The sequence below is a fragment of the Marmota marmota genome, unplaced genomic scaffold, assembly GCF_001458135.2.
Source record: "Marmota marmota marmota unplaced genomic scaffold, marMar, whole genome shotgun sequence".
NCBI lineage: Eukaryota > Metazoa > Chordata > Mammalia > Rodentia > Sciuridae > Marmota > Marmota marmota.
In genome coordinates, this window is record NW_026000079.1 from 953,636 (window position 1) to 975,189 (window position 21,554).

Here is a 21,554-nt window from a genome sequence, read left to right on the forward strand (position 1 = left end):
GGACCCTAGAAATACCTTCTCCTGTCCTGAGCCCTTCCCTTCCTGCTGTAAGCCCCATAAAAGTCCAGTCCAGTCAAGCTTGCAGGCGGTTTCTCCTCAGACCCTTCCCCTGTCCCCTCTGTGGGTCTGATGGAGTTCTGCCCAGGAGGGATATCTCAATAAAGCCTGTTCAGCGGTCCTTTTAAATCTGTCTCCTTTGGCCATTGCCTGCCCCGACTGATCTGACAACACCCATGCACGAGACACCGACCCTCAAACCCAAGAAGGGTGAGGAAAGCTCTGCCACATTTCTGTGACTGAGCACCTCAGCACCCAGCCAGGGAGTGTAACTCAGTCACATGCAAGGTTGGTCTCCCACAATTTTTAAATCAATTAAATAAAAATATTAGATCCGTCAAAGTCATTTAGATAGAGAATTCCATATTCAATTTTTCCTTTAAAGGCTTTTGTGAGCAACTATTTTATATCATCTTGTATTAGTCAAATATCTAGCAGGGGGCTAGGGATATAGCTCAGTTGATAGAGTGCTTGCCTTGCATGCACAATGCCCTGGGTGTGATCCGCAGCATCAAAAAAAAAAAAAAATAACAGAGACAGCATTCTTTGTAACTACTCAAAGGGGAAAAAGCATACTAAAAAAAAAATGTATTTTTAGGGGCTGGAAGTATAGCTCAATTGGTAGAGTGCTTGTCTTCCATGCACAAAGCCTTGGGTTCCATCCCCAGCACCACAAAAGAAAAAATATTCTTGCGGGGGGGTAGGGGTTGAGGAGCACACCTGTAATCCCAGCAGCTGGGGTGGCTGAGACAGGAGAATTGGGAGTTCAAAGCCAGCCTCAGCAAAAGCAAGGTGCTAAGCAATTCAGTGATGTGGCTCAGGAGGTAAGTGCCCCTTGAGTTTAATGCCAGGTACCAAAAAAAAAAAAAGTAATTTTGAGTTTTTCATCCACTTCAGGATAGTGATACTGCCGGTGATCGGTGATGAGTCCTGCTTCCCCACATGCTGAAGTTTGAACATTAGAGAAGCACGCAGAGGCAAGCCTATGAAGCAGGGTTTATTTAAAAAGGGGTTGGTATACCAGATCCGTGGGATCCCAATAGACCTCCAGGAGCCGAATCCGGTTCAATCACACAAGAGTCTTTATTGCAAGCTTGAGCCTGGACTCACACCCGTTTCCATTGCAGCGGTCCCAGGGAGTGAGTCCTGATCCTTTGTTCAGTGAGATTTTATAGGTTTTGGGGGATACTCTATGCGTCACTACGTCACACAGCAAATCATTTCACACTGCGGGAAAATCAAACAACAACTCTTGATTAGCATATTTGTTGGTGGGAACAAGTCAGGTAGGGGTGATTGGTGAATTCAAGTGGTGGATACATTTGAACTGATTGGTTTAGGCCAGCAGGGGTTGCAAGAGTGTATATGCTAAACTGCAGGGTGTCCTAATCGTGTTGTCAATCGGGAAAATACTGGGAGGGCCGCCTGCATTCCAGATATCTTCCTTGTCTCACGCTGATTGGTTGTTGCTTTGGGTCTTTAAGGTCAAAACTTAGGCCTTAAGCATTCTCTGGTCTTTCCAGGAATGTGCATTGCTGAGACACGGACCTCTGGCCCTGCAGTCAGGGATATCTGGCTCCCCAGGCCTTTCCTGTTATTCATGGACAAATGACTCAGCATGGTGGCTATGTGCCTAGGAACACTCTGTGGGTCACCTCAGTTTCTCAGGGTATCATAGACTTCTCCAGGAGGAGAAGGGGGCCATGGCTGGTGTCCTGGTATCCCCAGAAGCGAGGTCTTCTGCCCTTTTTATATGGCCTAGGTTTCCTTGGTTCTCCTGCCCTCTTCCCCTTATCTTCCTCCTTCCTGCTTATGTGACTAGGCCCAGGAATGCTCAGTGGGGTGGCCAAAAGGTGGGAAACAGTGGGCTAAAGGGGAAAGGGCAGGATGGAGCAGCCAAGGACACATTCCTTGTGGGGCGGGGCAATTCTGGGACAGGTTACCTTGGCAACAGGTTGGAGCAGGAGCAGGTTTGATAAGGGTGGAGGAAGGGCTCCGAGGGAATTAACATTTCAATCCCTCAGGGAACAGTCTCCTACTTCCCAGAACTCAAAATCGGCCTCCTTGATCCCACCTGACTGCATTTACCCATCTATGCTGACTGCCTGTCTAATTCTGGCTTCAGTAGGAAGGCACCCTGTATCAGAGATGTCATGGCTGCTGGATGAGCCAGTTCATGTGTCTGCCAATTGTTCTGAGAATTTGTTTCAAGTTGGTCTGACCCCTTTCCAGGGTTTGGCACAACGAAGTCCCCCCATGGCTTCCATAAATCTCCAACTGTACAGTCCCCCCACTTCCTTTCCTAACTTGTTCAAACCTGTATCCATGCCTCCTGTCTTGGTTCTGTCCTAGTGTGAGGATGGTCTTAGGCCTGAGCCTCAGCAACTCCATTTTGAAAACTCCAGTTTGAAACTTGCAGTCTCCCCAGGCACACCCTCAGAGCCCTCCAGTGTGGCTTCAAACAAGTCACTTCCCCTCACATGATAAACAGAGTGAAGCCTCTGGCAGGCTATCCTCACCTGATAAGAGGGAAAGGGGAGAAGATCAGGGTGAAGGTCACCAGACCAGATGCTTCTGACCCCAGGGTAAATGATGTCTTGGAGCTGATAAGGATTGCATGGAGGGTCAAAAAGCCCCCAAAATTTAGTATAAATAATAGAGCTGATGAACAGGGATTCAGCCAGCTGAAACAAGGATGCACTCGAGCTGGAGAGCATGATGAGGACCTCTCCTGATCCTCTGCATGATCCTCACCTCTCTCAAACTCTACCACCTTGTCTGGACCTTGGTGAGAGCTGCAACTCCTCCCTACAACCTGATAGACCCAACCTGATCTTTTCTTAAAATTGGGCATCTCGCCACAAAACCATGAAAAGATAATTTCGGCTTTACTATAAATTACTGCAAATTCTGAACCTGCTTGGAATGCCTGCCTGTGCCTTGAACTCACCATACCTGGCTCTCTGACCAGATAGCAGCCCTCTCTTAAACTTAGTGACACCTCATAAATATTGGCCTTCCCTGGCCAGACATCGACCCTCTCTGAGGCTCTAATGGTCCTCATAAATTCTGATGTTGGGGCCAGCAAAAAAAAAAAAAAATGTAAACTACCATTAGTGTGATGCTTGTCAGAGTTCTGTTATCTGTAACCCCCCTTTTGTGTAACTTTCTGGGCTATAAAGCTGGGCTGTAGGAAAGGTGGGGTGCTGTCTTGTTCCCGCCGTTTTGGGAGGGAGAGGCAGCCCGGCCGGTCAAAATAATAAGCTTGCTTTAATTTGATTTTAATTGGAGTCAGTGGTCTTTTCTTGCGTCCTGGTCTAACAAACCCCCTCCTCAATCAGTCCTCCACTCCACACCAGGAAAAGCCTGCCTCGGTTCCAGACCTGGTTACTTGGTCTGAGTGAGTGTCCATCTGCTGGTCTTAAAGCCTAAGGCTTGAGACTTCTGAACTTAGCATGCAGAGGGAATGCCTGTCAATAGCCTGTCATGATTAAGTGTGTTTTGCAGCACTTAGAATTAGTCTAGAATTGTGCTGGGAGCCATTAGCCAAGTAGGTATGACAATTTCCTTGCCAGCGTACCCCATGTTGCTGACATTTTGCAGTGACATTGAATGTAGTTGACCTTGCTCAAGGACCAGGGCGGATTAGGGTGTTCCCGGTTTAACATAATCGTGTTTAGGGCGTTCCCAGTTTAGGTTCCAGGTTTAAGGTTTAAGATTATTCCTGCTGGGAATAGGGCGTATCCTGCTGCCTAAGTTCCCCTTGAGTTCTCACGGGATTCAGACAGTATATTTTGGGAGACAGAAGCCCAGTGAAGGTGAATTTGGGAGAGAACGTGAATTTGGGAGAGAACGTGAATTTGGGCAGAGAACGTGGATTTCCCCAGAACGTGTCTGTATACGGCTGGTGTGAGTTCGGGAATAAAGAGTTGCTGTTTGAATCTACAAGCTGTGTGGTGGCTCGTGATTTTGTGCCCAGCCAGACTGCGGCAGAATTGTTTGCTGTGGATTGATCATGTCTATTGCAGTGCCTAGCATTAAGGATCATCATTTTCTTGATTAAGAACCTATAGAGTGAATTGTATTGAGTAATTTGAGTGAATAAAGCATAGAAAGAGGTAGAAGCGCATGGACATTCTTTATTTCTCCCTTTGACTGCATACTTCGCAATTTTGCCCCCTCGTGATACCAGGTCCTATGAAAAATCCCACTGATCTGAGAACATTCTGGGTTGTTGATACTGCTATACATCAGAGTCTGGCATTGGCCACCCAGGATTTCCCTCTGTGGAGTCACTTTCAGGCTCTGCCTCAGCCAACAGCCTGAGTTGAACACAACCACCATCCTGCCCTGTGCTGCCCTTTGATCCTGTGTCTCTTCCTTCCTCCAGTTGTTTCTCTGCAAGAGAAGTTCCAGGCTCTCATTGCTCAGCCCCCTGCAGGGAAATTGCAGTTAGATTCTTACCTCATGACACCAGTGATCTCCAGGAGAACCTGGGGCCAAGGTGAGAACCATAGAGTGGAATTTCAAAGTGTGCATTTCAATCATTTTAGACTCAGGTAAACTAGTTGAAACTACGGCAATCTTTCCCATGGGAAAAAAAAACACAAATATTTATTTCCAGATAACACACCTAATACTTGCTTCTGCTTTCATTTCCTGTTGGAGAAGAAAAATCCATCCTCTCTATCTTGCCAAATTCCACATTATACAAAAAAAAAGGAACTGATACCAACACCCCAGCAGCCCAGATTCCTGCTTGGAGTGTGAACCTGCTGGGAAAATTTAAAAGCCTAAAAATAATCAATAAGGAACAAAAGACAAGAGGTAGGAAATAGTTTTAAAAGCTGGGGCTTAGTGGGTTTTTCAGTCCTGGCAGAAACTGGAAATGCACAATGAAAAAGGCCCAAATTCTTTATTTAAGGGGAAAAACAGCAAGAGATTTCAGTGTGGCAGGCTTCCAGAAGAAAACCAGATAAGGACAGGGCTAGGGAGGTTATGCCCACTTCCAGAGGAGGCTGCATTTGACCCTAGGGCTGTGAGCTAAGGTGAGCTGTCAGCTGAATCTGAGCCATCTGCAACTGGTGGGTGCAGGTCAGGAGTTCTCAGAAAAGCAACCCCCCTGTCTTGTGATGGCTCAAACAAACCCACAATTCATACATGGCTTCCCACAAGAAAACCGGCACCCTGCCATAGCGTGTGATGGGAGGGACTGGAACACATAAAAACATCAAGGGGCACATCCTGGCCTTGCTCTGGGTGAGGATGGGGAATCTGTTCCAGATGCCAAAAAATGATGAAAAGCTCAGAGAGAAAAAAAAAAAAAATGTGATCGCTTAGGGAGCTCTCCTTCAGCATCTTCATTAATAATTGCTCAAAAACAAAGCTTCATCCTTGGAACTGTGGCTGGGGCTTAGTGGCAGAGCACTTGCCTAGCATGTGTGAGGCACTGGGTTCAATCCTCAGCACCACATAAGAATAAACAAATAAAATAAAGGCATGCTGTCCATCTACAACTATAAATTTTTTTTTTAAACAAAGTTGGTTCTTTCTTCCTTATCTATTAAGATAATGGCAGTAGCTGGGCAGGGTGGTGGTGCATGTTGTAATTCCTGTGACTCAGGAGGAAGACAACATTTGAGGGCCCCTGGGGCAACTTAGCAAAACCCTGTCTCGAAATAAAAATGGCTGGAGGTGTGGCTCAGTGGCAGAGCACCCCTGGGTTCAGCCCCCAGTAGTGCTAAAAGAAAAAGTGACAATAAAACAAAATTGCTGTATCTGAGGTGCTTGGCCATGGACCTGACATGCTGTCAGTACTTAACCAACTGTCCTGGGTCAGGCAGAGGAAGGCGCCCAGGCCAGGGCCAGGGTCTGGATGGGAGTAATGACTGAGACCGGGAATAGCAGTCGGTGACATTTAGTTACCACTCAACTAATCCCTGGCACGTGGGTGTGGTGCTAGTGGAGACTGGCAGGGTGGAGCACAGGGGCTGAGGCCCAGCAGGGGCAGTGGGTGGAGATGCAGGGCTGGGCACTGGCAGGTGACAATGACCATGGAAGCCAGGGGCACAAGGCCCCGAGGGTGAGGATCAAGATGAGATGATGAGAGGACTGTGGCAAAAGCCTTGGAAGGACCCACATTTGAGAGGTAGAGGAAGAGGAGCCATTGCAGCTGAGCCCACGGAGGACGGCAAGAGGGAGGAGCAGGAGAGGGAGTGTCAGGGAAACGGAGGGGGGAGACGGGGAAGAGCGAGGGAGGTCAGCCGTGCTAAGTGCTGGGGTGCTAGGACCCTGTTCTGCTCGGCTCTTTCACTGCTGTGACTAAAAGGCCCAACCAGCACAATTGTAGAGGAGGAGAAGCTTATTTGGGGGCTCACAGTTTCAGGGGTCTCAGTCCACAGAAAGCAGGCTTCATTTCTCGGGGCTCAAGGAAGCCGGAGAGTGTGGTGGAGGGGGGCAGCTCACATGATGATCAGTGAGAGACAGAGATCTCCACTTGCCAAATACAGCTGTAACCCAAAGCCCTCGATATCACCTCCCCCAGACACATGCTGCCTGCCTTCATCACCACCCAGTTAATCCCATCAGGTGGTTGATTCACTGGTTGGTAAAGGCTCTCACACCCAATCATCTCTCTGATCGTCCTTGCATTGTCTCACACATGAGCTTTTGGGGGACATGTCACATCCACGCCACAACAGACCTGGTGACCTTACGAGGGGTGGTGGAGAAAGGTCAAGGTGTGAGTGTGTTGGAGGAGGTCAGGAGGTGAGGCTGTGGTGGGGAGGATGGAGATCTCAGTGGAAAGTTGGGATGTGGGGTTAGGAGACATTAAGAAAGAGAGTCCTGAGAATGGTAAAGGGCTGCAGCAAGGAGTGGGGTGACCAGGGGACAAACCAGAGAAAGAGGAAGTACATGCTCCTGAAGCAGCAGGAGGAGGAGAAATGGGAACAACAAGAGCCGACTCTGACCTTCCGCACCAGGAACACATCGTCTGCTGTGGGAACAGGAGAGGAACAGGACAGACGTGAATAACTGCAACTCAGATAAAAGTTAGGAAGTCGGATCGTAAAGGCATCCCTTTCCCGTTTTCTATATTTTTTTCTCTGTGTTTTGCTGAGAATAAGTTGGGGGAGGTTTGGGAGAAGGTGAGAAATAGCACCATGACGAACATGAGGGTTCTGGAGCCAAACTACCTGGATTTGAATCCTAATTCTGATTCTTCACAGCCCAGTGTAGACTTGAGCAAATACCTTATTCTATGTCTCCTTTTCTCATAAGTCAACTGGGGATGATAACACCAGTGTCACAGAGTATTCATGAGGACTAAGTGAGTTAAATCACACAGGATGATTAGACCAGTATATGACATCTGGCAAGTAATCAATAAATGCTATAGTTAATTTATACGGTCTTTCAATATGATCAGTCATGTGTAAAACTGATTGCTGAATGGTTTTAAAGATTGGTTGAGACCAAATATTGAATTTATAACCTGAGAGGTTGACGATTTTGTCAGGCAGTGTGAATGTTATGCAGAGAGGGAAGACTGCAGGGTGCTGAGGCTGTACCTCAGCAGCAGAGCACTCGCCTACCACAAGTGACACCCTGGGCTTGGCCTCCAGCACCGCTCATAATAATTACAAGGATAATTATATTTTTTTTCAAAATATACAAAAGAGAGATGGAAGACAGCTGGATCAATCCAAGGTGTATGATTTGCGAGGCACGTGAGAACTCCTGGGTAGAGCTCACAGAAGTCACGGAAAGCTACTACAGTCAAGGTTATAGTTTATTATAACCTCGGAAAGGACACAGATTAAAAGTGACCCCAGGAAACAGACATCAGGAAGAGCCCAGGGAAAGTACCAGAGTTTCCAGTTATCCTCTCGTCATGGGATCAGATGGGAGAGCATTACCTTCCTGCACCGGTGTGTGATACAGTGAGTGTGCAGTTTGCCAGTCTTGAGTCTTCATGGTCAAAGGTATTATTTGGCCTCCATCATTGTTTTAGTCACTTTTTCACCTCTGTGACCAAAGACCTGACAAGAATAATTTTAACTCAAAGTCACATCCCCAATAACTCACCTCCTACAGCCACACCCTACGTTCCCACAATTACTACCCTATCATAGGATTAATGCACTGATTGGGTTGAAACTCTCATCACCCAATGAGTTGACCTCTGAAATTTCTCGCATCATCTCACACATGAGCTTTTGGGAGACAACTTGTATCTGAAGCATAACAAACATGTAGGCATGACTAATTATCCACATGGTCAACCTCAGTCTTCAACCACTTGGAGCTCACCTGATGCCATGTGAACCAAAGTCCCCACTCTAAATTATAGTGTTGGTCTTTGGGGCATGGCTAGCTCTCACTCTAAAATAATCTAGGAGGGCCAGCCTCCATCCCAAATTACACTGTTAAACTGTTCGGTGGCCCAAAGCCCTCCAGCCAATCAAAGAAACTCCTTCCAGGTCCGACATTCCAAGGAATAAAACATCACATCCTAAAAGCACAGGGCGGGACCTCACTTTGGGCCAATCCCTTATCCCACAGACCTGGAACCAACACTCTCCGTGGCTGCTGTGGGCTTGTTTACTGGGAATCTGTCCAGCTCTATGGATGTGTGTGAGCGTCTAGATCCCGAGGAATACGTCAGAGCTCTTCAGAGTCCCTGTGTGCACACATCTCGTATCCAGCTTTTCCTTATAAGCTCTTTGATTATGATTAGCATCAACTGTTATCCTCTCCTGTATACAGCCACAGCCACCAACAACTACTAGTCATCGCTTTCAACAAATGTCCCCTAAGTAAAGGATCTGTCTCAGTGGGGCTACTCCCCTTTAGACCAACTCCAGACAGCACTGCGCATGGGGTCTTCCTGGGGACCACTGAGAGGTCAAAGGATGGCAACTCTCTGGAAATGAACCTCTGAAAGAGCCCAGTCCCATCGGCTCCTCAAGCGCCTATTGGACTTGACCGCACCCTGTTATTTTCCAAACTACAGAGGAACTGGAGGATGGGAAATGGGACTAGGTCAGGTTGAAACACCAAAAACTCCCTGTTCTTATCAAATGTAAGCTGTTTTTCCTGAATAAATAATTTCTTAGATTGCTGCAAATCAATGACAAATTTGCAGAGTTCTGAAATGGTTCTTCAGGAAGTTAGTAGGTTTTTTTCATTGCTTTCTGGGAGACAAGTTGTGAAAATTCTTCATCATTTTCTGTCCCTCACATTTTGACATCCATATGAAATTACCAGTTTTCACATTAGTGGTAAAGTTCATCTGTGTTTATATTTTCTTCCCTTAATGATGCATAGAAACCACCTACCATTCTGTTATGATTTTAGAATACTTTAGAGAAAGAGCAAAGCAGTTAGGGTCTGACAATCCCCTTCAAGAGCACACCCCTCCTACAGACTCCGGGGCCAAGCCTTGAACACAGGGAGAAACAGACCCAAATGATGGCATAGCCAGAGGTGAGAGTATCTGATCCTCTTTACATCATACTACTTGTTCTTTCCATGACACCTCAGACTTTCCTCTCTTGCGTAATTATTTCTTCATTCTGTGAAAGTCTGTCTGCCCCTCCTCCCAACTTCCCTCCACTAAAATACAGGTTCCAGGAGGGCAGGAACTGTCTGCTTAATACACTACCTGCTGACTGCTTTATTCTGAAGCCCTAAAATAATACCTGACCCAGGTGTATTCATCAGGATAGTTAATACTACCTATTGTAAAAAAAAAAAAAAAAAAATCTTTACTATTTGACCCAGCTATCCCACTCTTTGGTTTATACCCAAAGGACTTAAAAAACAGCATACTACAGTAACGCAGCCACATCAATGTCTATAGCAGCTCAATTCACAATATTTAAGCTATGGAACCAAACTAGATGCCCTTCAACAGATGAATGGATAAAGAAAATGTGGTACATATACACAATGGAATATTACTTAGCCTTAAAGGAGAATGAAATTGTGGCATTTGCAGGTAAATGGATAAAATTTGCTAAGTGAAATAAGCCAATCCCCAAAAATCAAAGACCAAAAGTTTTCTCTGATAAGCAGATGCTGATCCATAGTGGGGCAGGGGCCGGGGTTGGGGGCGGTGGTAGAATGAAGCAAGAATGAAGGAACTTTGGATTGTGCAGAGGCTATTGAGGGGAGGGATGGGGCTGTGGGGATGGGAAGGCTGCTAGTATGAAACAGACATTATTACCCTATATACATGTAGGATCACACTATTGATGTGACTCAGCACCGTGTACAGCCGGAGGAATGAGAAGTTATGCTCCATTGTGTACAATGAGTCAAAAGGCATGCTGCTATCATGTAAAACTAATTAGAACAAATTTCTTAAAACCCTAGAATCTCATGATTAATACAAAGTGAGCAGCTGTCCTTAAAGTTCACCTTCAAGCAGTGACTCAGGAGGGTTCAGGGCTCTACCATCACGAGGCTCTGCCACACTGAGGTCATTTGCTTGAGCCAGTGAACAGGGAGAAGCACACAGCTCTCAATTGCCCCAGCCCAGGAGCTAAGGAATGTCATCATGTTGGCTGATCTGCCCTGCCTACAGGACAGCTAGGAAGGGTCCTCTTCCTGCCTGGCAGGAAGACAAAGGAAAAGATGTGACAAATGTTTTCTCTATTCTTTAGACAGACACGCCACAGAAATCTCTTGAAGGAACTGAATCAATTCACTCTAAAACCATTGAGACTACTTGGGTTTTGTTCTCCCCCCCCCCCATAGACTTGTAACTTTTGTTGTGATTTCTTTCATAATCCCACTTTATGTTTTTGTATGTATTCATGAGACTGTTCAGGTAGACTGTTTCTTTTTGTGGTTGTTGTTCTTTAGATATACATGACAGTAGAGTGTATTTTGACATATTGTATACACAGGAGTATATCTTTTTCTAACTAGGTTCTCTTTCTTGTTACTGTACCTGATGTGGAGTTTCACTGGTCAGGTAGTCAAATATGAACAGAGGAAAGTTATGTCCAATTCATTCCACTTTCCTATTCCCATCCTTTTCCTTCCCTTCATTCCCCTTTGTCTAATCCAATGAACTTCTATTCTTCTCTGGACCCTTTATTTTGTGTCAGCATCCACATATCAGAGACAACATTCAGTGTTTGGTTTTGGGGGATGGCTTATTTCACTTAGCATGACAGTCTCCAGTTCCATCCAAATGTTAGCAAATGCCATGACTTCATTCTTCTTTTTGGCTGAGTATTATTCCACTGTGTATATACCACATTTTCTTTATGCATTCATTGTTGAAGAGAACCTATGTTAGTTCCATAGCTTAGCTATTGTGAATTGAGATGCTATAAACATTAATGTGGCTGTGTCGTTATAGCATGCTGATTTTAAGCCCTCTGGGTATATGCCAAGGAGTGGAATAACTGGGTCAAATGGTGATTCCATTCCAAGTTTTCTGAGGACTCTCCATACTGCTTTGCAGAGTGGTTGCACCAATTTGCAGTCCCACCAGCAATGTATGAGTGTGCCTTTTCCCCCACATCCTTGCCAACATTTATTGTAACTTTTATTCTTGATAATTGTCATTCTGCCTGGAATGAGATAGAATCTCAGTGTAGTTTTAATTTGCATTTTTTTCAATTAATAGAGATGGTGAACATTTTTTCATACATTTGTTGACCAATCATATTTCTTCTGTAAAGTGCCTGTTCAGTTCCTTTGCTCATGTATTGATTGGGTTATTTTTGGTTTAGGTGTCAAGTTTTTTGAGTTCTTTATATATGCTGGGAGTGGCAAAGACTTTTTCCCCATTCTGTAGGCTCTCTCTTTATTGATTGCTTCCTTTGCTGGGAAGAAGTTTTTTAGTTTGATACCATCCATTTATTGATTCTTGATTTTACTTCTTGCACTTTAACAGTCTTATTGAGGAAGTCAGTTCCTAAGCAGATATGATAGAGAGTTGGGCTTACATTTTCTTCTAATAGGCACAGGGTCTCAGGTTACATTTTTCTAGGAAATTATCTAATTAAGTGTTTGAATGCATTAGCCCAAAAAAGAACAAGCCAGGTGCGGTGGCGCACACCTGTAACTCCAGCAGCTCAGGAGGCTGAGGCAGGAGGATTGCAAGTTCAAAGCCAACCTCAGCAACTTCAAGATTAAGCAGTTCAGTGAGACCCTGTCTCTAAATAAAATTCAAAATAGGGCTGAGATGTAGCTCAGTGGTGGAGTGCCCCTGAGTTCAATCCCTGGTACCAAAGAAAAAAAAAAAGAAAGAAAAAAGAACAAATCCCAAGTGGAGTCTCATGGTTTTAGAGTGAATTGATTCAGTTCCTTCAAATGATATTAATCATCCAGGAATGGGGGCACACATCTGTAATCCCTGTAGCTCAGAAGGCTAAGACAGGAGGATCACAGGTTCAAGGCCAGCCTCAGCAACTAAGTAAGACCCGAAGAAACTTAGTGAGACCCTCTCTCAAAATAAAAATAGACAGCACTGGAGATATGGCTCAGTGGTCAATTGCCCCTGGAGACTTAACCTAGTGCTCCCCTTCCCCCATCAAAAAAAAAAAAAAGGAGAGAGACATTAATGGTGCATCAAGGAGCCTGTGTTATTTACCATATTATCACTTTTTACTATCTTTGTCTTCTCTATTATAAAAATATGGACTTATTCAGTTATCTTTTATTAATTTCTATACAACTTGCATAATAGTTGGAAAAGAAAGTTAGTGACTCTAATATTCATTGAAATTCACTTCATGGACTCCTAGTAGTAGCACTAGTTAACTTTTCTAAATGTTCCAGGTGCGTTTGAAAATAAAATGCAGTATTAAGTGTTTGGGTTTTATCTATTAAATCAATTTGCTTCATTGTGTTGTTTTAACACACTTTAAGAAGATTGTTCTGATTTTTGTTATATTTTTCGATTACTGAGATTCAGACTAAAATCTTTCACTGTGTGAATCTGGATCTGTTTTTTCCTCCTTGAAATTCTGTCAATTTTGTGTTCTATCAGGCTGTGTTATTTAAGGTATTTTTTTTTTATAATTTACCAGAATATTAGAATCACTGCTGCTATGATCTCAGTATTCACAACAAAATTCATATGTTGAAACTTAACTCCTGAGATGATGATATTAGGAGCTGGAGGCAGGGGGAGATGATTAGTTCCCAAGGGCAGAACCTTCATAAATGGAATTAGTAAGCTTAGAAAAGCCACATCCACAGCCCTATTTTGCATTTTATTTAGAGACAGGGTCTCACTGAGTTGCTAAGTGCCTTGCTTTTGATGAGGCTGGCTTTGAACCAGGAATCCTCATGTCTCAGCCTCCCAAGCTGCTGGGATGAGAGGTGTGCGCCACTGTACTTGGCCAAACTGATAGTTTTGAATACGGTTTTTAATATTATGCTGGACCTCTTGCTAACAAACCTGTTTGACTCTCAAAGACGAAAAGGAGGCTGACCTTATTTCGGGGCCAGCAGGGCTGCAGCGGGCTGAGGGTCCCTAGCAGAGGCTGGAGAGGGCTGTCCTCCTGATGCTTTTTTATGTCTTATATCAGATCTTCCCACAGCTTCACCCAGCTGCCCCCAAGGGGAGGAAGGGAACATGACACACCCTGTTAACCAAGTGCCTCCTTCTCGGGCCAAGAGCAGAGCTGAAGCAGTTTCCTTAAGAAGGCAACCCATTGTGGCTGTGGCTCAGCGGGAGAGCACTCACCTAGCAAGTGCGAGGGCCTGGGTTTGATTCTCAGCACCACAAAAAATAAAGAAATAAAATAAAGGTATTGCAATCATCTACAACTAAAAAATAAATATTAAAAAATGCAACCCCATTGGGACTGAGGGGATGGGGAAGACGGTAGAGTGAGACAGAAGGTATGACCCTATAGATACATGTATGATGATGTGACTCTATGTCATGTAGAGCCAGAGGAATGAGAAGTTGTGCTCCATTTGTGTGCAATGTGCCAACATGCATTCCACTGCCATCTATAACTAATTAGAACAAATTTTAAAAAATAGAAAGGAGACCAGCAGACTAGAAGAAGGAGATCAGGGGGAGGGGGGAGGGAAGGGGGAATGAAATTGATTCAATTATGCTGTTTTATTGTGTGCCCATATGAGTATATCATAGAAAGTCTCACTGTCATATAAAATTATAATATGCCATTTAAAAAGGAAAACAAACACAACCCCAGTCTGGGGAGTCCAGGGTCATTCTCAGGAAAAGAGAAAGTTGAGAAGGACCTGAAATAATATGGATTCCTCTTCCCAGTCCACGGGATGATGGGTTTGCAGGAGTTTGAGGCTTAAGTCCAGGTTAGCACAGGAAACCGGGAAGGCCACTCTGGCTCTGGTGTGTAATGTGCACAAGAAACTCCCCCAACACACACACACACACACACACACACACACACACTTAGCTCCAGAGAAACCCTACACAAGGAAAGGAAGGAAAACCTAGAAAGGAAGTTGGGCTCCCACTCGCCACGCTGCCTCCATCAGCCCCAATTCAGTGGCAGGACCATCTTCACCCCCTCCACTGGGGCAAGTCAGCACCTCTTCACGGTGCCCACACCTGGACCTGGGGTCTCAGAATGGCAAGACTGACGCAGCAGAGGTGGCGAGGCTCTGCCAGCTGCAGAGTCAGGCAAGGTTCTCTTTGGGAAGGCTTCTGAAAGGGAGGGGTCAGAAGCCACAGCAGTGACAGAGGAAGAACCCTGGCTGGATGGCACGAGAGCTCTGAGTGTGAGGGCAGATGGGAAGGTGGCAGGAGAAGTGACAGGGCCACATGAGCCCACAGAGGTAGAGATGACCACCAGGTCAGGCTCATGCAGACCAGTGGCATCTCGAGCTGGACTGAAGTCAGAGGAAGTAGGTATCCGCAGGTGTCGGGTGCAGAGTGCAGGTGTCTCCCTAGTGCTGGGTTCTCCTCCCTCCTCCTAATAAGTCATCTTCAAGGCCTGGCCTGGTCTCTGGACCATGCTGTAAACACTGGTGCAGGGCCCCTTTCCTTCCAGATGTTTGTCATCAATATCCTGAGAATACAAGAGAGAGGGTTCTCAGAGCAGCTTGAGGACAGAGTGGCCCCAGAGAGACCAGAAGACAATTGACGCCCATTAACATGAATAGCTTAAGCCAGGGATGGGGGAGCACATGTGTGGTCCTAAGACTTGGGAAGCTGAGGCAGGAGGATTACAGGTTCTAGGCCATCCTCAGCAAATCAGTGAGACTGTGTCTTGAAATTTAAAAAATTTAAACCCAAGGGGGATGGGGGTTACTAGGGGTGAACCCAGAAGTGCTCTACTGCTGAGCCACAACCCCAGTCCCTCCTTGGCATCTCTTAATCCAATCAAGTCAACAATTCAAATTAACCATGACACCAACCCATAAATTTTAATACTCTAAACATAAAAAGAGGTAAAAAGGAAAGAAAAAAAATACAGTGGAGACAGCACAGCAGATACCTAGCTTTGGGCAAGCAGCCCAGGGCTGGGTGCCATGAGACCTGGCTGGTCACCACTCACAGTTTTCACCTTCCGCTTGCCCTTCAGAGAATCCTGTGCCGCCAGCTGTGCATAGACTGCATCGTCCTTGGCCCTGGGGTCCTCTGGCAATCCCGCATCTGAGTCTTGACAGACTGGAGCTTGATTCTGTGCCAGGGAAACCTCCAACCCTAAACACACACACACACACACACACTTACACTCACACACACTCAGATACACACACACACTCACACACTTCCACTCACACACTCCAACACACTCTCACACTCACACTCTCACACTCCAACACATACATGCACTCACACTCTCACACACTCTTACACTCACACACTCACACCCACACACGCACTTACACTCATACACACTCTCACACACTCACACACTCTCACACATGCACTTATACACATACACTTTTACACACAAACACACACTCATATTCACATACACACACTCACTCACACACTCAAAGTCACACTCACTAACACACATACTTACACTCTCACAACACTCACTTTTACACACACTCACTCCACTCTCACACATGCACTTACACTCACACACTCACACACTCGCACTCACACACTAAAACACACACACTCATACTTACACTATCACACACACTCACTTTCACACACACTCACACATTCACTCTCACACGCACACACTGTAATACACACACTCACTGCAACACACACACACTCACTTACACACACTGATTGTAACACACACACTCACAATCTAACACACAAGCACTCACACACACAGTCACACTCACACATGCAATTATACTCATACACACACTCTCACATGCACTTACACTCACACACTTTAATACACACACTAACACACATTGTCATATATACACTCACATTCTCTCACACTCACACACACAAACACACACTAACACACACTCACACTCACACACTAACACACACTCGTACTTACACTATCACACTCACACTCACACTCACACATGCACTTAAACTCATACACACTCTTACACACACTCACACACTCATAATTACACTCTCGCACACTCACACTCATACGCACACACACTCACACTCACACACTCACTAAAACACATAATCATACTTACACTCTCACACTCACACTCACTTTCACACACACTCACTCTCACATTCACACACATGGACTCCCACTTACATTCACACACGCACTTACATTCACACATTCACTGGAGCTTGATTCTGTGCCAAGGAAACCTACAACCCTACACACACAGACACACACACACACTTACACTCATACACACTCAGACACACACTCACACTCTCACACACACTCACAGTCTAACACACATGCACTCACACACGCACTTACACTCACACACATGCACATACACGCATACACACTCTCACACACTCATAAACACTAACACATACACACACTCTCACACACACACACACTCACACACACAGCCAGGAACCCAAGGCCATCATGGCTACACACATCATCCCCTCTACAAGGCCACTTCCTGCCATTAAAATGCAGAAGGAAGGAAGTCCAGGATCCAAGGGGAGAGGGGAGACATCTGGACCCAGAAAGGTAAGTGCAACCTGCCTCTCTCCATCTCCATCTCCATCTTCTTCTTCTTCTTCTCCTTCTCTCGTAAGTGCCAAAGGAACAGGAACCCTCCAACTCCCAGGATGAAAAACCCAGCCAGGAAGGCCCCCATGGCGCCTCTCGTGTGGCCAGCTGTGGGCGCTCATTTCCAGAATTAAGAAAACAAGAGAGTTAAGAGAGGATACAGCATAAGAGAAGCTGACACACCCATTTCCAGGGGAGGTGGAGAAGGTGCAGGTGTCAGGGGGGCCTGGTTAGGAAGCCGCAGAGGGAGGGCGTGGCAGGTCCACTCATTCAAGCAGTGGCCCAGGTCCTTCGTGGAGCAGGGGAGACGGGGATGAGCAAGGTGGGGTCTGTGAACAAGTCATCACCAGGAAGAGACAGAAGCTCTCAATCACCAGGTGAAGGATCTCACTGCCATAGAGGTTGACCCATGTTCAAGGTCTACAGTGAGACCCCCAAGGACATGCGCAGTCATCTATGTGTGGGGAGTGGCAGGAGTTTCACAGATACTCAGTGTGGTGGGAGTGTCCCACAAGGGAGGGACAGCACAGGAGGCAGGGCTAGGTGGGGAGGCCCGGGAGGCAGCCGTGAGGCCAGGAGGTTTGGTGGGCCATGTTGAACTTCCTCTGAGACTCCAGGGTGGAGGGGAGTGTGCACATGACCAGGGGTGATGACTGGCACTGACCAGTCAGGCTCCTCCAGCAGCCCCTGGAGGAAGACTGAGAGAGGACGGGGTGCACACGGGTCCCAGGCATTCGGGTTCAGTGAGACACCTACTGGGCACAAACTGCCCAGAACTGAGCCTGACACCTGGGCTAAGAGGAGAGAAGGATGTGTCCCCTGCCCTCATGGTGTCCCACTCAGGGTGGACTCAGACCCAGAAAGGGATCTTTCCACTCAGGGGGGATGGCCGTGGGCAGCTCCTTAAAGAGGCTGCGCCTTCAGAGCCAGCAGTGGCTTCACACGTTAGGGAAGGTCAGCAAGCAGCTGTGTCCCTGTGTGGATGAGGCCACATTGGGGACACAGGACATTCTAAACCCTACATCCTATGGGGACTAAGTGGAGGTCGACCCCAGACATGACACAGACAAAGGCCACAATCCGATCTGTTTTTTCAAAGACGACACTGGACACAGGGCATGGGGATGGGGCAAGACATGTCCTGGAAGGCTTCCCCTGGCCCAGGGGGAAGGGCATGGAGGTGAGGGATATTTAAAGACAGTCGTGAGCTGGATGCGACCCCACACTTCTGGACTGGAGTGACCAAGGGAAGGCAGTGTTGTTCATAAACACGGCAGTAAAAAAGCCAAGGACTCTGGGGCTCCAGAGCCACCTGAGCCCCTCCCTGTGCCCCTCCCTCCTGCAGGTGCACTCACCTGGGCTACAGAGATCAAGGAGCTCTAAGGTGGCATTTTTCTGGTCCACTGGGTTGCTGAGGACACAGGTGAAGCTGACATTGGGCTGGCTCGGTGGCAGGCTCAAGGCCAGGGTCCAAGGGTTGGGGGGTCCTGGGGCCCCTCTCTGCTCCAGCTCACTGGGGGGACCCTGGACCTCCCAGGTTACATTCAGGACCTCTACAGCCTCTCGGGCCCCACACTCCAGAGTGACATTGCACCAGCTGGGCGTGATGGACGCTGACGTGGTCCAGATCTGGGCAAGGGGCACAGGATCTGAGGAAGGAGGGGACAAAAGGAGACAGCCTCACACATGCCACACATTGTCCTCCAGTGTCTCACTGACCAGAGGCAGGAGCCCTAGGAGGAAGCTTGGAGCACGTTACAAATAAAGCACAATTTCCCCAGAGCTACATGTTGACAAGTGACAGCAGCCACTTTATTAAGCTCATGTGATCTCACTAGATGAAAGAAGTCTAAACTTTTTTTACCATGAGAAAATGATGGCTGAATCCCAGTTTTTAAGGACCATTATTCCTAGAAGATAGGGGTCTTCTGGAAGGGGAGGAAGCATGGGACAGAAGAGCTTGTTTGGGGCCAGGGTCCTTTGTCCCGGGTCTTCAGCTGAGACAGTGCCTGGGACTGCACAGCCTGATTGGGGCAGGACACCAGGCCAGCTCTGGGAGGACCCAGAAAGCTCAGGTCAAAACAGGAGACATTGTGGGAGATACCGTGACTGCAACAGAGAGCACAGCTCTGCAGGCAGTTAGAACGTGACCCTGAATGTGTGCTCCCGACTGGGGGAGAAGGGTCAGATCCACAGGCCAGTCTGGAAATCACACAGGACCTGCACCTGGAGTCCACTCCCTGCAGAGGGACTGCCCTAGGCAGAGAGGGACTGTGGGGACCCTAGAGGTGGCAAAATGGATCTCCTGGGACGTGCAGCAGCACCACTTCTCCTACCCTATCAAGGCTTACAGAGCAGGATTTGTGGGGTCTGTGGAAGTGAGGCTGGCCTCTCACTGGCCACTCCCTGCAAGGATTGGGGACGGTGAACTAGATACGTGTGGATTCCACATCTTTATCCTCAGAACCTGTGAATATGCTAAGTTATGAAAAAAAGAACTAAGCTTTAAATAAGTTTATCTGAAGAAGCATCAACTATGGCACACTAAGGATGTCCTAATGAGATGAGTTTATCAAATTGCCAGGGCTGGAAGTAGGGGAGAGGGAAAAGAATTCTAAAGAAACAAAATTGTAAATGTTTAAAATTATCAAACAAAATAGTAAAAGTTAGATGGCTTTTAGGATGAAGAACCCAGGAAGAGCCTGATACTGATTGCACATCAAACACCTACCATGCAAAATATCAGGGAACACTTTACCATGGAGAACAGAGTAGCCATATAACTGATGGACCACTTTTAAAACTGCTGCAACTTGAGATTCCAAGATGGCCACGAATAGAGTGCATCACACCCCGTGTACTGCGACACTGTGCAGGTGAATAACGAGTTAGAACGACAAAAAGCTATCTTGTCAGGAATTTACAGCAAAATCGGGGTGCGCCGAAACCTAGAGGAAGGATTTCCATCACCGAGTACTGGTTATTGAGTCTCAAACGCGAGCCAACTGTGCGACCGGAGATCCAGGCTGACTGATCCGCCACTCGCCACACAGCCCGCCCCATGGCTACAGACAGTGGGGCGCCGCCGAGAAGCGACCAGCAAGCAGAGAGAAACGGTGCTACGGATTCTGTAGAGTCCTGCCGGCTGTGCCCTCACTGAGCTCCGGGCTGAGTCCGGGGTTTGAGACGGGAAAGAAGAGGTCCAGTTCTATCCCCCACAACGGAAAGTCCACCAAGGAAGCCAGTAGCCACCATCTTGGAGAGCTGACGTCACCACCGCCAGTTTCCGACAGATTGCAACAATAAAACAGGTGTGTGTTACTCAGCCCATCTCCCATACAGCGGGGAATTCACATAAAATCTCTCCCAGGCTTTTTGGGGGAGGGATTATCAGAACGAGCCTGCATAGAGACGTGGGGAAAGGTAGAGACACCTGACCTCCAACTCCCCCTCCCATCAGTGGCAAAAACGAAACCTGTCTTGCCAGCTCTGGGGGAGGGGCAAGCAGAAAAAATCAAAACAATAGGGTGCCTATTCCCAATAGCCACCCTCCACACCCAGGAAACCGCAGGCCCAGAGTACAGTTTGAACTGCCAAGAGGCATCACACAGGGGAAGGCCAAGCTAGCAGGAGAAGCCAGGGGACTAGAGGCCAGGCCCTCACGACTGGGCGGCTAGAGACCACCTGCCCGCCAGCGACCGATTGCCTGACCACTGCCCGTGCGACTGGGTGGCTGGAGACCGCCCGCCTGCCGGCGACCACCCGCACAACTGGGCGGCTAGAGACCGCCCGCCCGCCAGCGACCACCTGCCCGCTGCCCTCGCAACTGGGTGGCTAGAAACCGCCCGCCCACCAGCGACTGATCGCCCGTCCGCTGCCCACGCGACTGGGCGGCTAGAGACAGCCCGCCCACCGGTGGCCGCCCACCCGCTGCCCCGCGCGACTGGGCGGCTAGAGACCACCCGCCCGCTGGAGACCGCCCGCGGCCCCCGCGACTGGGCAGCTGGAGACCGACCGCCTGCCCGCCGGCGACCAGGCAGCTAGACCCTGAGGTGCGGCCCAGCAGGTACGGCACAGAGACTCTAGGAAGCAGTCTATAGCCAGGCCTTCATGAAGTAGACAACCGGGAGCTGAAACCAACCAGATACAGACCAGTCCCACCCTTCCCTTCGGACACAGCGGCAAGAAGCCTGGGGCCCGCCATAGCAGAGAGGTGACGTCACCAGAGTTCGGCCAATGGAATTCCTTCCCAGCAGAATCCACTTTAGCAGGAGAGAGCAGAAACACAACAATCAAACAGAGCTGGAAAGTAACGTGAACAACATGAAAAAACAAGGGAAAAAAGGATTACAAACAATGCAGGACAACTTAAATCTA

General features: G+C 47.5%; 1 protein-coding gene across 11 annotated transcripts in view; it reads right to left on the reverse strand.

The window, feature by feature from the left end:
* Window positions 1–14,142: 14,142 nt before the first annotated feature.
* The window catches only part of LOC107156666 (SLAM family member 9-like), a 26,532-nt gene continuing 19,120 nt past the window's right edge, over window positions 14,143–21,554 (reverse strand). For 7 of the 11 annotated variants that reach the window (XM_048814657.1, XM_015502701.2, XM_048814663.1 and 4 more), the window contains 4 exons: window positions 18,533–18,826; window positions 17,151–17,294; window positions 15,585–15,733; window positions 14,143–15,095 (listed from right to left, as the gene is read on the reverse strand). In XM_048814657.1, the coding sequence (XP_048670614.1) occupies window positions 15,000–15,095; window positions 15,585–15,733; window positions 17,151–17,294; window positions 18,533–18,826 (683 nt within the window). In that variant the 3' untranslated portion in view covers window positions 14,143–14,999. Of the gene's footprint in view, window positions 15,096–15,524; window positions 15,734–17,150; window positions 17,295–18,532; window positions 18,827–21,554 lie in introns of all 11 variants that reach the window. The other 4 variants (XM_048814659.1, XM_048814660.1, XM_048814661.1 and 1 more) reach the window with 4 other exon arrangements.